Raw genomic sequence first — 16,859 nt, 5'->3', positions numbered from 1 at the left:
AAAAGTACAGGACAAGCATATCACCGTAATCTGTAGAATTCCTAGTAAACTGATAAACTTTTATCATCTTTTATGCTGAGTGCAAAGAACCAAATTCTTGGTTAACATAAATCATGGTTAGACCATAACCATTCTTATAATATGACAAATGTGTAATCAAATTTTCACAGCATTCACAACCAGTTTAGATTTTCTATATAATGTTGAAAAGAATGGGCTTGGGTTGCTCTCTACAATAACTCTCTCTTAAAGTGAATTACTTATTCTATCAAATGTTTTTATATACAGTTGACTAATATTCGTTCGACCAGATGTTATTCTTTGGAAAAGTAACACCATATACGTAATAGGTAACATATTTATATATATATTAAAACTAAAAATTGTGCTCGCTTTGCCCTGCAAGCTCATATACTGTTTATAGTTCTATTCATAAGATACTGTACTGAAAAATAAACTGAGTAAGGAGTAGTAAAATTACAGGAGACAGAAAATTAACTGTTGATTAAAAATCTGAAGCCTAATCGGAATTACCATTCTTAGAGCAGACAGTTGTTTAATATAAACTTTTACATAAAAAGAAAAACATGGATTCCACGACTGGCCCCAAGTACCTTGTACATTGACAATATATCTATAGATCTTGTGAAAACCACATCAATGAGCTAAATGTTCATATCTAAGCAATGTATTTACCTGTAAAACCATCTCAGAAATTGGAACTCATGCCTCGTGAGTTCCATGTATGACTGTCCCAATTGGAGGCCAACTACAATCTTCCTCCATATCTTGAAGAACATGCTTGTATTTGTTTTTGGGGACCCTCTTACATGTTACCCATTGGAAGAACTTCTTCAGGAAACGGCTGCTCGCCAGGAAGTGCTAAAATAAAAAATTCTCAATAAAAATTTTGAAGTGTCTAAAACCTAGACAATGGGTTCATTACTATATTGAAAAGCTTTCTTTCTATTTATCCTCATGTCCAATAGCTAGAATATAGAATATGTAAACTGTAAAAATTCGGTTAATATGCACTAAAGAGTGCTACTCACCTACAACATTTCACCCATGAAATAAGTAATAATGTTTATGCCTTAAGATAGATAAGCTGAAAAAATTGATACATGACCATATTCTCTACAGTATACTTGCTAATATTCTACCTGCAAGTGGTACCATAAAAAATCTATCCAAGGCCAAGCCCTTAACCAAGGGTGAATGATATGCCTACTAGGAATTACCATCTTTATCACAAAATTTAACTTGACCATCTGTTTTTTTGTTCACCACCACTTTACTACCATCATGTCACTTGGCTTTTCTAACACTAGTGAATTCCTATATCTTTCAGCAGCATAAAGCTCTTTTAATAAGTTGAAATAATTTTTTTTTTTTGTGCATTCACAGCTTCAGCTCTCTAAAAGTTGATAGGTTAAATAATAATAATCCTCATCATCATCGTTACTAAGCTAAGACCGTAGTTAGAAAAGCAAATTGCTATAAGCCCAAGGGCTCCAATAGGGAAAGATAGCCCTGTGAGGAAAGGAAATAAGGAAATAAACAATATCAGAAATACACAATTAAAATATCTAAAAAAAACGTAACATTAAAAAATCTTTAATATATAGACTATAAAAAGACTTGTCAGCCTATTCAACATAAGCACATTTGCTGCCAGCTTGACCTTTTGAAGTTCTACCGACTCAACTACCAAGTATTAAGAACAGGACGGTACTGTCCGGGAAGATCTGAATGTAAAGGATGGTCAGAATTATGAAAAAGCTTATGCAACAGGCACTACGAACTGCAGTATTTGTACGACGGTGCCTGGGATTAACATCTAGATCAGAAATAAGAAATTTAATAGAATGTAAGTATACTGTATTGAGGATTCATTGTAAGGTAATTATAAATTATAGGATAGCAAGTGAACAATGTGTTGATTTATCCATGGCGTTAGTCGACCGCTTGTAAGCAGTGGTCAGTTGGAGGGTGGTGCTGAGCCAATTGACTCAAGGGCACCAAAATTTAAAAACCACTTGAATATTGAGAACTGACAATATAGTATATCTGTTTTTCAGGACTACCCTTCAAGATTGTGGACACATAGTACGCGTGTCAATTTAATAAGCAACTAAGATTTTCATCAAAAATTTAAAATCAAAACTAATTAAGATTTTCAGTAGCCAGTAATCCTTCAAATAACTTTTTAACATCAATTCCATTACTTACCTCAACAGACAGCGATAAAACAAAGTGTATGCATACAATGAGGAGCAAAGTTATTCTGAACATTATTAGAGGATCATCTGGATCACTCTTAATTTGCATAAAGTCCATTAACCAAGGCCAGGGACTCATGAGCATCAATAAACTGATCACAGTGAGGGAGAGTAATGATATGGTCAGCCAAACTGTAATAAAAGGAAGAAATATATCAATTTCTAATCTGAAGAAGGAATAATTTTTGGCACATTTCATATTCTTAAAGGTAAGCAATTTCACAGACAAAAATGATCAAAATACATAAGTTATGAACATAATACTTTGTTCAATTTCAATTTAGAAAACGAAATTCTGTTATTTCTATACTTAGCATTGAAAAGTAAAATGTTATTAATTAAGCATTACTAGCTTAATGACCTTAAGATGAAAACAAGGAATAGAATTTTTTTTTTCTATTCTTGCCATGCACTAGTAACAAGATATGCAATTCAGATTACAGTAAAGTATTTCAGTAGTGACCTGACTTCAGATGTACTTTACTTTCAGGTTATAGTTTGTCTTAATGTATATTTACGTTTCAACCTTATACATTTACTGTATGTCTCCTATTTGTTTGCACAGATATTACCTTGAATGCAGAAACTAGTTTTTATTTTTCAAACAAACTGTATTCGGCCACTACTTGAGTATCATACACTGAAACACTAATCTTTTGCCTTTCTCTGCCATCAGTGAGTATTCATCGATGTTGACAAATTAATTTTTACCTTAAATTTATTAGGCTAAGCCAACAAAATAAGGTAAAAGCACTAGTCTCAGTCAGGGAGATAATTGATGACACTGTAGCCAATTACACAATTTAAATTTTGCATGTAGTAATCCCTCACAATATCGCTGTCCACCTATCACTCCTCAGTTCATTGCATATTTACAAATTTACCGCATATAAATCTATATCGCGTACTCCTCTTTCTTAGGCTCTCTAAGGGCAGATAAGTTTTTTATATTTTTTAATACTTAATTATCATTTTTTTTAAATAGTAATTTTAGAACCTAAATATTAATAAATAAAGTAACTTAAAGTAATATCGTATATTGTGAGACCCCAAATTTTTACCCATAAAAAATTATCTAATCATGTATGTTGTGTATCATGTAAGATCCTCTTTCGAAATCAAACAACCGAACGAAAACCAGTAAGTTTTGTTATAAACAACTATTTTAGATAATATCTGTTTTGTTGGCATTACAATTTTCTTACATAAGTACACAATTACCGTAGTTGTTACAAATGTTGTTAAGTAGAATATGACTGATATATTATTACATCATACCTTTTTTTTATGAAAAGGAAAACCAAACTGCATAACAACTACCAAAACAATTAGAAGAAAAGCTATAAACAACTAGCCTAGTCTTCTCTGGATTTCCCTTGATCTTAAAGCAAATTCCATTAGCACTCAAACTTTAAACATACTTTCCCTGTGAGGAACAGTGAAGCCATTGAACTCCTCACAGTGGTATTTCAAATGGCAGTCCTATCCTTGTGCAGTAATTGCTAATAAATTAAAACCTATCACAAACTGGTAAAGGTGTACATCAAACCGATGACAGACTGATATAACAAAGAAGCTCTAGCCCTTCACTTCTTGCCATTAACTGCTAGTGTGTCTCATTACTTTACTTTACTTGTTGTCGGCTACCCCTCAAAATTGGGGGAAGTGCCTTGGTATATGTATGGGTGTCTCATTACTTTACTAGAGGCATACGTCTTTTGAAAAGAAAGAATATGGGAAATTTTTCTAAATTTTAGGGGTAAATGTCGATAAATTAAACTTGTGGAGAAAAAGATATATGAACATCAGAGGAGTTTCATATAAATAAAAAAAAATAAAAAAAATCCCTGTGTTTTAGGAATTACTCTACAATTTACATAAATAAAAAATGAATAAATGATAAGCAACATGAACATTGCATAATGAAAAAGACAGTTACCTCAATAATGAAAGATGGAAATCACTTCTGGGTGAAGAATGGAACTACTTTGTCTACAGTAGATAGATAAAACAACTACAGTATAGTAATGACTATAAAATGGATACTCAAGACTTGACCTCTAAAATACAGTACTGGAAAGAAATAATAACAGTTCTTCTCTCAGCATGAAATATACAAAGCCTTCAAGGCACTAGCTACAGTTTCTAAATGCAAAATGTGAGCTAAGTAAAAGGTATAAATTAATCAACTTGAGCAAGTCTAAGTCTCCCTTATCTTAATTTTCTTGTATGCAAAAAGATTGATAGAAGAAAATCTCACAATTCACTATAACTATCATAGGGTTCAATATGGCAAAAGCTTTGGTAAACAATAAATACTGTACCATTAGTATAGATAGGTTTGCGGAAGGGGTGTCCAGGGGAAAAAACAATGCACAATGTCAGGTACTGAAAAACTGATGTGTAGAAAATGGCTGCAGTTTCCCAGCTTTTAGTATTGTCTTGTTCTCCCTCTGGTGTGGGTGTATTTGGCACAAACCTAACAATAAAAAGAAAAGTTCCATTATGTGCCTTTAACCATTGTAATAGAAAAACTAATTAGATTAATATTGTTCCTCAACATTAAGAACAGCACTCTATTATCCAAATAATTAGTTATAAGCACATTATATTCCAATATCCTTGCCTGGGTTTGAAGCATTGATGAAATAATACATATACAAAATATAACAATGCAAAGAATATTTCCAATAAACAATCTTTGGAGCATAAATTTCCTTAAAATAGTTTTTCAATGAAAGTAATTAATAAAAAACCAAGAAAGTAGGAGTTTGAATTAAACCCAAAATAACTGTTTTAATGGGGGCAAATTGTGCTCCTTAAAAAATTATACCAATATTTGTAATATGTTATTTTCATTAGTAAAATAAATTTTTGAATATACTTACCCGATGATCATGTAGCTGTCAACTCTGTTGCCCGACAGAAATCTACGGTCGGGATACGCCAGCGATCGCTATACAGGTGGGGGTGTACACAACAGCGCCATCTGTGAGTAGGTACTCAAGTACTTCTTGTCAACAAGAACTCAATTTTCTCCTCGGTCCACTGGTTCTCTATGGGGAGGAAGGGCGGGTCATTAAATTCATGATCATCGGGTAAGTATATTCAAAAATTTATTTTACTAATGAAAATAACATTTTTCAATATTAATCTTACCCGATGATCATATAGCTGATTCACACCCAGGGTGGTGGGTGGAGACCAGCATACATGTTAACAAAGAAGCTAAGTATCCCGTATCTTATTTTAGCCGTTATTCAAAATAACAAACAAAATAAATAAGTACCTGGTAAGGAAGTCGACTTGAACCATTACTCTGCCTTTTTAAGTACGTCTTCCTTACTGAGCCTAGCGATCCTCTTAGGATGCTGAGCGACTCCTAGGTGCTGAAGTATTAAGGGCTGCAACCCATACTAAAGGACCTCATCACAACCTCTAATCTAGGCGCTTCTCAAGAAAGAATTTGACCACCCGCCAAATCAACCAGGATGCGGAAGGCTTCTTAGACTTCCGGACAACCCAGAAATATTTCAAGAGAAAGATTAAAAAGGTTCTGGAATTAGGGAATTGTAGTGGTGGAGCCCCCACCACTACTGCACTCGTTGCTACGAATGGTCCCAGAGTGTAGCAGTTCTCGTAAAGAGACTGGACATTCTTAAGATAAAAGACGCGAACACTGATTAGCTTTCCAAAAGGTTGCGTCGAAAATATTTTGCAGAGATCTATTTTATTAAAAGGTCACGGAAGTTGTGATAGCTCTAACTTCGTGTGTCCTTACCTTCAGCCAAGCTTGGTCTTCCTCATTCAGAAGGGAATGAGCTTCTCGTATTAACAGTCTAAAAATAATATGATAAAGAATTCTCTGACATAGGCAAAGATGAATTCTTAACTGAACACCATAAAGCTTCAGACGGGCCTCATAAAGGTTTTTAAAATAGAACTTAAGAGCTCTACAGGACATAATACTCTTTCTAGTTCATTTCCAACCATATCGACAAGTTTGGAATAACGAACGATATTGGTCAAGGCCGAGAAGGCAGCTCGTGTTTGGCTAGAAAACCAAGATGTAGAACATGTAGCCGTTTCGGATGAAAATCCGACTCTTTTAGCTGGTAAAGCATATCAGGAAAAGAGTCTTAAAGGTGAGATCTTTCAGGGAGGCTGATTGAAGTGGTTCGAACCTGTCTAACATAAGGAATCTTAGAACCACGTCTAAATTCCAACCAGGTGTAACCAAACGACGCTCCTTCGTGGTCTCAAAAGACTTAAGGAGGTCTTTATTGTTAAAAAGATCTAAGCCTCTGTGACGGAAGACTGATGCCAACATGCTTCTGTAACCCTTGAAAGTGGGAGCTGAAAGAGATCGCTCTTTTCTCAGATATAAGAGGAAGTCAGCTATTTGAGTTACAGAGGTACTGGTCGAGGATACGGATACTGACTTGCACCAGTTTAGGAAGATTCCCCACTTCGATTGGTAGACTCTAAGGGTGGATGTTCTCCTTGCTCTAACAATCGCTCTGGTTGCTTCCTTCGAAAAACCTCTAGTTCTCGAGAGTCTTTCGATACTCTGAAGGCAGTGAGACGAAGAGCGTGGAGGCCTTGGAGTACCTTCTTACGCGTGGCAGACGTAGCAGGTCCACCCTTAGGGGAAGAGTTCTGGGAACGTCTACTAGCCATCGAAGTACCTCGGTAAGTTATTCTCTCGCGGGCCAGAGGGAAGCAACTAGTGTCAACTTTGTCCCAACGTGAGAGGCGAACTTCTGCAGTACCTTGTTGACAAACTAGAACGGAGGGAATGCATATAGATCTAGATGAGACTAATCTAGTAGAAAGGCATCTAAAAGAACCACTGCTGGGTCTGTTGAGAGCCTCTTGGACATCGAGGTTGCGAAGAGATCTATGGTTGGATGGCCCCAGGTGACCCAAAGTCTCTTGCATACATCTCTGTGGAGGGTCCAATATGTTGGAATTATTGTCCCTTCCTACTGAGACAAACTGCTAAGACATTCAAGTTGCCTTGGAAGAAATTTGTTACTAGTGAAAAGTCTAGACCTGTTGAACAGGAGAGGAGGTCACTAGCGAACTCGCACCATGTCAGAGAGTAGGTCCCTCCTTGCTAGGAGATGAACATCAAAGCAGGGAGTTGTCCGTGTTGACCTCCATTACTTTGTCTTGAAGGAGAGACCTGAAGCTTTCCCAGGTCAGACTTACTGCCAGAAGCTTCTTGCAGTTAAAATGCATTGTCCTTTGACGCGAGTTCCATAATCCCGAGCATTCCCTACCGCCTAAGGTCGCACCCCAGCCTACGTCCGATGCGTCTGAGAAGAGAACGTGGTTGGGAGTCTGAACAGTCAGGGGAAGACCCTATAAAAGGTTGATAAAGTCCTTTCCTCAGGTTAGACCAGACTTATCTTCCGGAAACCGGGATCGAGACCGCTTCTAGCGTCTTGTCCTTTTCCAGTGAAGAGCTAGATGAAACCGAAGAGGACGGAGGTGTAGTCTTCCAAGTGACACCCAATGCACCACGGATGACAGTGTCCTAACCAGACTCATCCACAGCCTGACAGGGCCGTATTCCTTCTTCAGCATCTTCTGGATGGATAGCAGGGCTGGGGATTGATCTTCTTGTTCAGCCATGTCCTCATCAGAGGGTTCCTCATCCGAAACTGATGAGGAAACGGCAACGGAGTGGGCAACGTCTGACTCGCTGAATCCGGTCGCACTGGTGGATGCGTGACGGAGCCGGACACAAGATCATGGTACTGCTGCACAGTCTGTGAACTGTCAACCATGGGGAAGCGAGGAAGTACAGCGACAACCCGAAACTGTCTAGACTGTCTGGGTAGTACAGACAACCCCTTATCGGGTTGCTGAGGTTGCCGCACTGCGTCACAACAAGTCACCTCTGCTGGTTGTTGAACGTCTTCCCAGTGACACACTGAACGTCCACAACCACCTCCGAGAGTAGCATAACATCAACGTGCGACTGGCAACCCACACTGGGTCGCACCGGTGGAGGAACCATCTCAACTGGCGGACGTGAGTAGGATACCTCAGCGTCAACAGGGCGTACAACCAACCGGTAGGAAGGTCGTTGGCAAGAAGGGTCTTCTCCGTAAAAAATCCTCTATCAAGGACTAAGCTTGGACTGCATGTCTTGCAACAAAGCCCAAGGTCTATGGGAGCAGGTGTGGCAACAGACGGGGTTAGCAACTGAAGCGGAACCATTTACCCTCCCTGGAAGCATGTTATGCTTAAATAAAAGTCCATAGGAGGCTAAGCAGCTTAAGGCTCCTCTCCAAATGACAGAGTCCTCAAGGGAATATCAGAAGGAGGGAGAACAGCACTTTCTCATCTACAGGAACCATATCCGAGAAAAGCTAGGTTCTCTCAGTGAGGGTTTCACTGGTGCAAAAGCAGCAGACCAGAAGGCAACGTTATGAAACTGCTTGACAGTCTGTGAACTGTCAAAAACTGAACTGTCAACCACAACAGGAGCGTGAGGACATACAGCACTGGTGTATAAGTAGCAGACCAGAAGGCAACGTCATGTAACTGTATGACAGTTTGTGAGTTGGCAACAACCAAAGTTGTGTGGGGAAGCCTCAACTCCTGACTGACTAGTTTGCTGCTGGCGAGTGGTGGTAACCACAGTGTGTTGCGGAGGCTGACACACCGTGTCAAAACACGGCAGCTTGTGGTAGCTCACGCACGGCAACGGAGTGCTCTGTGTGTGGGAGTCATACATCTGGCAGTGTTGACTGTGCATGGGTGGAGGAGCTCTCACAAGAGTGTGAGAGCAGGAAGCCATGCCGGGCGCACAACCGTGGGAGGTGTAGGCCCACGGGTGCATCGTCAACCTTCTCCGCAGTCGGAGTGTGGGAGCTGGCAACAACAAAAGCAGAGTGCTGGTGCGTGGGAGGGGCTGCGGTGGGTTGAGGAGCATGCGGTATGGTATGCGGAGCATGCTGTAAGGTATGCGGCTGATGCTGCATGGTATGCGGAGCATGCTGTAAGGTATGCAGAGCATGCTGCATGGGCTGCGGAGAATGCCGCATAGTGCTGGAACCCGGCAGCTCTACAGAACCTTCCCACTGCTGATGCGGTAGCTCACGCATGTTAGCAGATGGTGCAGCAAGAACATGCGTCTGGCAGGGTGGACTGCGCATCGGTGGTGGAGCTCTCACAGGTGGAGGGTGGGAGCAGGCAGCCGCAGTATCTGCTGAGCGCACAACCTCGGCGGGTTGTAGGTTAACAGGTGCATTGTCAACCTTCCAGCACGATACTCCTGCATGAAGGAGCAAGCTGAGACTGTATAGTCTGCAGCATGGACCACTAGGGTCTATGAAAGACAACAACAAACGAGCTACTGTCCGTTGTGACTGAGGGTCTAAAACAGCTGGTGCGGCAACAGACGGAGTTACTGCCTGTTGCGGTACCACCTTGCCTCTCTTGGGAGGTGTGCAGTTGTCGTACTGCAGCGAGTCCGAACTGACCCAGTGGCTACACCTAGGCCGTTGGACTTGCGCGGAAGGGACCGACTTGCACTTAAAAGCTGCAAGATTTGGTCCATGGTTTCTGCGAGAAACCTCTTCCGCAGACGAGGAATAAATGGGCTCTCTCGTCTTTGTGTGGGTGGGGTGATCACGTCGGCAACGTGTGTAGATACACCCGAAACCACGGAGGGAAACGTCTGTTCGTCGATCAAGGCTTGTGGAACCCATAAGTCCTTCGACATTACTTCTCCCCTGGGCTTGGGAGCTTGTAAGAGGTATCGGACTAGGTGAACAACTGGCACGAACAGACGAACCCTCGAACGCAACACTGTAACACTTTGCGCATATCACTTTATCACTTTTGATTTTCTGTTTGCACTTATTTCACTGAACTCGAAACTTTAAGTGGTTTGTACCTGAAACACGCAATCCTATCCTTCATTAAAAGGTAGTAATTGCGAAAACAGTATTACAATGTAACAGAAAAACATAATGAAAGATAAAGAATTCAGTGGCTGGAAAAGAGACTAAACACTAGATCAAATAAACTACGTTTAAAATCTCTCACCGCATAAAGCCTGGGAACAAGAATAAAACTCTAGAAACGTTTTACCTTCTTCCCCTATAGCGACTAGGGAGAAGAGCATAAAACGAGAACAACGTTACCCGCTTGAACGAAACGTTTATCCTCCTCTCTCTCCCTCCGTCTCTATCTCTCTCTCTCTCTCTCTCTCGACTTAGAACCTGAGAGATGAGCCCAATTATATATATCGTTAAAACATATTATTTGTTAAAGGAAAAAAAAACTGAAAGGTTTCCCAAATAAAAAGTTCCTTTATTAGAATTAAAACCATTTAAGCTAAGAAAGAATGAACGAAACGCTAGAATCGGTTTACTCTTACTGCAACGTGAAACCGTGAAATACTCTCTCTCTATCGTAACGATAGAGCGCAAGTTGAACGTTCAGAACGTCAACAACTGCGGAGACTAAACAAAACGTTAGTTCAACTTTGAAAACAGTACGAGACTATCAAAGAAATTCTTTCAAAAACATTAAAATTAAAATAGCATAAATTCTTAACAGGAAAAACGATATGACGGGCTCAATGTTAATTAACTTCGGTTCCAAGTAAGGACCGCCTACTATTAGGAAAGGTCGCATATAAACAAACATAAAAATTAATTTTTATAAGTTTATAATAAATGGAAAGTTAATCGAAGAGGCCTATAAATGGCAGAGAGATATAAAATAAATCTATAACTTTGCTTTGTTAAGCAAAATTACCTAAACACACTTCCGTCTAAGGGAAGGGTGGGTCATAAAAAGTGAAAGAGAGTCTATACTCTCTTCGACACCAACACTTCCGTCTAAGGGAAGGGTCGGCCATTTAAAAGTGAAAGAGAATCCATACTCTCTTCGTCACCATAATAAAATCTATCCAAAACGAGTTCAAGTTTTGAAATGAAGATAAAACCCCTGCATAGCGAAAGCTCAAAACTGGAATAGTGTACTTCACCAAAAAGTTGTGAAAACAAATCCAGTTAGGGACAGCGTATTAGTAGGTCTTGCCGGAGGCACGACAGAGGAAAAATTGAGTTCTTGTTGACAAGAAGTACTTGAGTACCTACTCACAGATGGCGCTGTTGTGTACACCCCCACCTGTATAGCGATCGCTGGCGTATCCCGACCGTAGATTTCTGTCGGGCAACAGAGTTGACCGCTACATGATCATCGGGTAAGATTAATATTGAAAAATAACAGCTTTATCAGATTCATGAAATCTGAATAAGCCCCTCAAAAAAAAAAAAAAAAAAGTTATATATACACTGACTGTGGGCCAAGAATTCCAGTTGAGTAAAAAAGACCTTTAATAAGATGCTTAACATTACCAAGTAATTATCATTCATAACACAGCCAAAATGATGCCATGAGGCCAGCAAGAAATAAAAACATAAAAATCTGAAACTTACCAAGATTGATGTAAGAGATAGAAGTATGCAGCAACTTGGGCAACGATAACGAGTACGATCTGTGATCCAACGGAAAATAGATTTACAGCCCCTAGAAGATTTCCAAGTGGTTTTTCTGGCACAAGCTTGCTGGAAATTTCATAAAAAAAAGGGTAAAAAATATATGCTTTTAATCATACTTATTTATTTCCTTTCCTCACTGGGCTTTTTTCCCCTGTTGTAGCCCTTGGGCTTATAGCATCCTGCTTTTCCAGCTGGAGTTGTGGCTTACATAATAATAATAATAATAATAATAATAATAATAATAAAAAAATAATAATAATAAAAGGTCACCAGGATGAAATTATCCAATTGTTGACAAATTTCATCCGGGTGACCTAATAAAAATAATAACAATAACATGCATAACATTTCCTAAGTGACTCAGGAAGGCAATAGTGCTAGAGCATATTATACATGTAACTGGAAATATATAGATACAAACCAAGTACCACCCAATTAAAACAGAGTGAAGCATCACAATAGGAGGAATGAAAGAAACTTCCAGCAATAATTTACAAAATAATAAGACTCCAGTAAGTGTCAAACTCACTTTGAACAAAATCATCCACAACATACACATCACTGATAAAGCATAAAAACACCAAAGGTTAAGAGGTGCAACTTTTGAACACTACAGGAGAATTTCTGTATCAAAGTACATCATATGAATCCTAATGCAGATGCATGAAACAATGTGAAACTAATATACTCTGAGGAGATAGGAGCAAAGGCTGTCTTATCAGGAACCAAGATATAGTTGTGTTGAGTTATTTTCACACAAAATTAGCCAAAGAACTATTCCCTAAATGTAACAAACTTTCATTTTCATTCACTCACAAGGAAACCATATCATAAAATGAAATATTTAAGCTTAGTAACAAAATGTCATTAGATAATTACCTTGTAGCACCAGTGTAACCCATGAAGACAGCCAATACAGTCAAGATGAAAAGATCTATGTATAGAAATTGAGGGTCCGTCAGGTTGGAGTATGCCTAAAACAGGAATAAAGGTAATACAATCTGTTTGAGAAATTTATTAATTTACAATAAAAATGGCAATACATGTAGAACTACATGTATTACAAACATTCTCAAAAGAGATTTCCTGAAAAATATCTTTCAGTTTCAGAGAGCATAAAACATACATAGATATATATATATATATATATATATATATATATATATATATATATATATATATATATATATATAGATATATATATAGATATATAGACATATATATATATATATATATATATATATATATATATATATATATATATATATATAACGGATTTTGAGCGAAGCGAAAAATCTATTTTTGGGTGAGATAGCCATGGCGTCCTGATGGAAGGTTCCTTTTTGGTAGCTTCCTTGGGTATAAGACTACTAAGATATTCCCAGAGAATTTAACCACAGGTTATCACAGAATTCTAACTTCTGGAGCGAGTATCTCAAAGGTTTCCCTTTAAGACATCGTAATTCAACAGGGGACGCATGTCTGAACGCGCCACATAGCTATCTTCACCCCGAACAGAGTTAATGCTTCGGTGTGTAAGGGCTGAGAATAGCTGGGAGCCGCTCCACAGCCAATCTCACTCGTGGCTACTACTGATACTCGAGACGTAAACAAACGGACGCCATTGCTCAAATGACGTCACGCCCGTCTTCATCCTGAAGCCAGTTGCTGCCCATCACCATGATACAGTAGCACAGGGTGGGAACAAAACTGGACGAAGTAGTAGGGAGGGTCCATCAGGACGCCATGGCTATCTCACCCAAAAATAGATTTTTCGCTTCGCTCAAAATCCGTTTTTTGGGCTCAAGCCATGGCGTCCTGATGGAAGAGTACCAGAGAATCAATGTATCGTGGTAGATTTTCCCCTAGTATTAAGTGCCAAGGCATTGACAAAACAGCATAGTAATCTTTAATAAAGAACCATAGGGAAGAAGTATCCTGCCCCCCTTGGCAGTGAAGTTCCCATGGGCTATGCCGACGTCAAAGTGGTATTGAAGGGCTATTCATCCTGATAGAAGAACTTGAAGAACTTAGAGATGAAGCTGAATGTTTGGTATTTGTATAGGAACATTCTGAATTAGACCAGTGGTGGTTGGGCACTGTGTATTGAGTTCATCTCTCGGGTATCAAAAGTAAGTATTCGTGTAGGAACCTTACTTAATCAGAGTGAATATAATTTAAGATTAAACATCTTAATTTCTTCATAACCATAAAGAAAGGAGGAATAAATAAAACTATGATAGGTATGTATTTCATAGTAAGTAGGAGCTGATTGAGACGCACAAGTAATAAAATAGAAATTTTATTTCACAAATGCAGAAATTGATTAATTTACAGCAATAAGTAAAGTTCATTTACAGTAATTATAATGTACATAGAAATAAAGGCTTGCTCTTGAATCTGAAAAGGAATTTCAAGATTATTAGTAGGTACTCGTTCTCGAGGAACGCAAGTCTTTGATTAAAAACACATCATGCTCAGGGCATGCGGCACTTGTGTGACACTATGACATTTCACCTGGGATAAGAACAGTTATAAAAGCACTAAGTGTTTTTCGACATCACTATGAATCGCTCGAGGGTCAACATAGGCACCCGAAGAGTTAGAGTCCCAAGTAACTCACTGTTCTACGCAGAGTTAGGTGCAGGTTTCATAACACTACCTGCGGCTACCACAAAATGTTTGACTTCGTGCACTTGTTTCGCATAATGTTTAAAGAAAACTCGCGAGGACTTCCAGCCCGTGAAGTTTTTAAGGCTTTCAAAGTCCATGCTCTGAAAGAAATTCAGAGATGATGCCACTTTTCTAGGATCATGACCAGCGGGTGTACTGTTCGGATCCGCTCTGCGAATGAAGTAGGTGATTTTCGCTCTTAATTGTTTCAGTGACAGGTTGCTGCCCGATGTTTCTCCTTTGAAGAGTTGGCCTCCACCAAAGTTTGAAGTTCTGCGAAGATAGACCTTGAGGCTCTCTACTGGACATACAGAGGCATCCTCCTTCAGGGGGCATATTCTCCAAGGGCCCCATCTTTTGGTGGGTAATTCATTTTTAGCGAGAAACGTCGGATCAGGGGAGAGGGTAACTTCTCCTGTATCGGTAAACAGGATGTGTCCTTCTTCTCTTGATAATGCCACTATTTCGCTGACTCGAGCTCCCGAAGCGAGAGCAAATAAAAATATAACTTTCTGAGTCAGATCCTTGAGAGGGCATGAATCATTGTCCAAGTTGGAGGCGAAATGGAGTACCTTGTCTAGTGACCAGGAGATCGGTTTCGGTGGGGGTGCTGGGCGTGGGCGAGCACATGCTTTCGGTAGTTTGTTGAAGATGTCGTTGGACAGATCAATTTGGAAAGCGTATAGGATTGGTCTAGTCAAGGCTGATTTGCAGGTTGATATCGTATTGGCTGCTAATCCCTGTCCATGAAGGTGAATAAAGAAGGACATGCAGAAATCAATCGTGATTTCTTTAGGATTTTTTGTCTTGACAAAGGAGACCCATTTCCTCCAGGATGATTCATATTGCCGTCTCGTGGATTCGGTCTTGTATTCCTCTAGGAAGTCCAGACTTTTCTTCGAGATCCCAAACCTCTTCTTTGCGGCTAGGGAGAGAAAATCATGAGATGAAGGTCCTTGATTTTCGATGATGAAGCGAAGACAGTCAACTTCTGTACTTGTTGAGAGAGAACTGGGCCCGGGAGAGGGATCAGCTTGGGCTGCAGCTCCAGGACCAGGGGGTACCAGTTGCTCCGGGGCCACTTGGGACCCACTAGGGCCGCTGTCCCTTTGAAGGTTCTCAGTTTGGAGAGGACTTTCAACAGAAGGTTGGTGGGGGGGAACAGGTAGATCTTGGACCATCTGTTCCAGTCCAGTGACATGGCATCCACTGCTTCTGCCTTGGGGTCCTCGTACGGGGCTACATACAGAGGAAGTTGATTGTTGTCGCTCGTTGCAAAGAGATCTATCTGAAGTTCTGGGACTTGGTGAGAGATGAAGGAGAACGATCTTGCGTCTAGAGACCATTCCGACTCTATCGGGTTTGTCCGAGATAGAGCATCCGCTGTCACGTTGCGGAATCCTTGTAGGTGAACTGCAGACAGGTGCCACTTCTTCTTCTCTGCCAGACGGAAGATTGGGAGAAGCACCTGATTTATCTGGGGCGATCTTGAGCCTTGGCGATTGAGACAACGAACTACCACCGAGTTGTCTAGGGTTAGACGAATGTGGATCGAGGGCGGCGGGGATAACTTCTTCAGTGTTAGAAGGACCGCCATGGCCTCCAAGATGTTTATGTGGAACGTCTTGAACAGGGGAGACCAGGTGCCTTGAGCCTGTTTCTGGTGGGAGTGACCTCCCCAACCTTCCAGTGAGGCATCCGTGTGGATGTTGAGTGATGGAGGAGGGTGTTGGAGAGGAATGGACCTTTTCAGGGCCTTTTCTTCCGACCACGGCTTTAGGAGACGTCGCAGTCTGTTTGGAAGCCGTCTCTTGAGGTCTCTTCGAGCGATGGATGCCGAACGTCTCCAGACTCCCGCGGCATCCTTTAGCTGTGCGCGAAGCACTGGGTTTGTCACTGAGGCGAACTGTAGAGAGCCTAGAACTCGTTCCTGCTGTCGTCTTGAAATGCGTTTGGATTTCAGTAGTCGCTTGACAGACCCTGCTATTTCCTTCCTTTTCTTCTGGGGGATGGAAAGGCGGTGTGACTGAAGGTTCCAGTGGATTCCCAACCACTGAAACTTCTGAGCTGGAGAGAGGCGAGATTTTTTCTCGTTGATCTTGAATCCCAGGGGTTCTAGGTACTGGGTAACTTCGTTGCAAGATTTTGCACAATCTTCGGGCGATGGAGCCCAGACTAGCCAGTCGTCGAGGTAGGCCATCACCTGGACGTTTCTTAGGCGGAGTTGTTGTACTATGGCATCCGCCAGTTTTGTGAAGATCCGAGGGGCCACGTTGAGGCCGAAGGGCATGGCCCGGAAGGCGTAGCTTTTCCTTTGGAGTCGAAATCCTAGGTAGGAGGAAGCGTGATGGTTCATTGGAACATGCCAGTA

The 16,859-nt window shown here is 40.5% G+C and overlaps 1 protein-coding gene across 11 annotated transcripts in view; it reads right to left on the bottom strand.

Annotated features, from left to right (window-relative positions):
- LOC137632617 (polyamine-transporting ATPase 13A3-like) overlaps positions 1 to 16,859 on the bottom strand; it is a 236,480-nt gene that overhangs the window by 829 nt on the left and 218,792 nt on the right. For all 11 annotated transcript variants that reach the window (XM_068364671.1, XM_068364669.1, XM_068364673.1 and 8 more), the window contains 5 exons: positions 12,695 to 12,789; positions 11,753 to 11,881; positions 4,607 to 4,761; positions 2,233 to 2,414; positions 1 to 882 (listed from right to left, as the gene is read on the bottom strand). The exon at positions 1 to 882 is cut by the window's left edge. In XM_068364671.1, the coding sequence (XP_068220772.1) occupies positions 724 to 882; positions 2,233 to 2,414; positions 4,607 to 4,761; positions 11,753 to 11,881; positions 12,695 to 12,789 (720 nt within the window). In that variant the 3' untranslated portion in view covers positions 1 to 723. The remainder of the gene's footprint in view (positions 883 to 2,232; positions 2,415 to 4,606; positions 4,762 to 11,752; positions 11,882 to 12,694; positions 12,790 to 16,859) is intronic.

The sequence above is a fragment of the Palaemon carinicauda genome, chromosome 41, assembly GCF_036898095.1.
Source record: "Palaemon carinicauda isolate YSFRI2023 chromosome 41, ASM3689809v2, whole genome shotgun sequence".
Classification (NCBI taxonomy): Eukaryota; Metazoa; Arthropoda; class Malacostraca; order Decapoda; family Palaemonidae; genus Palaemon; species Palaemon carinicauda.
This window is presented reverse-complemented; position numbering and strand designations above follow the sequence as displayed.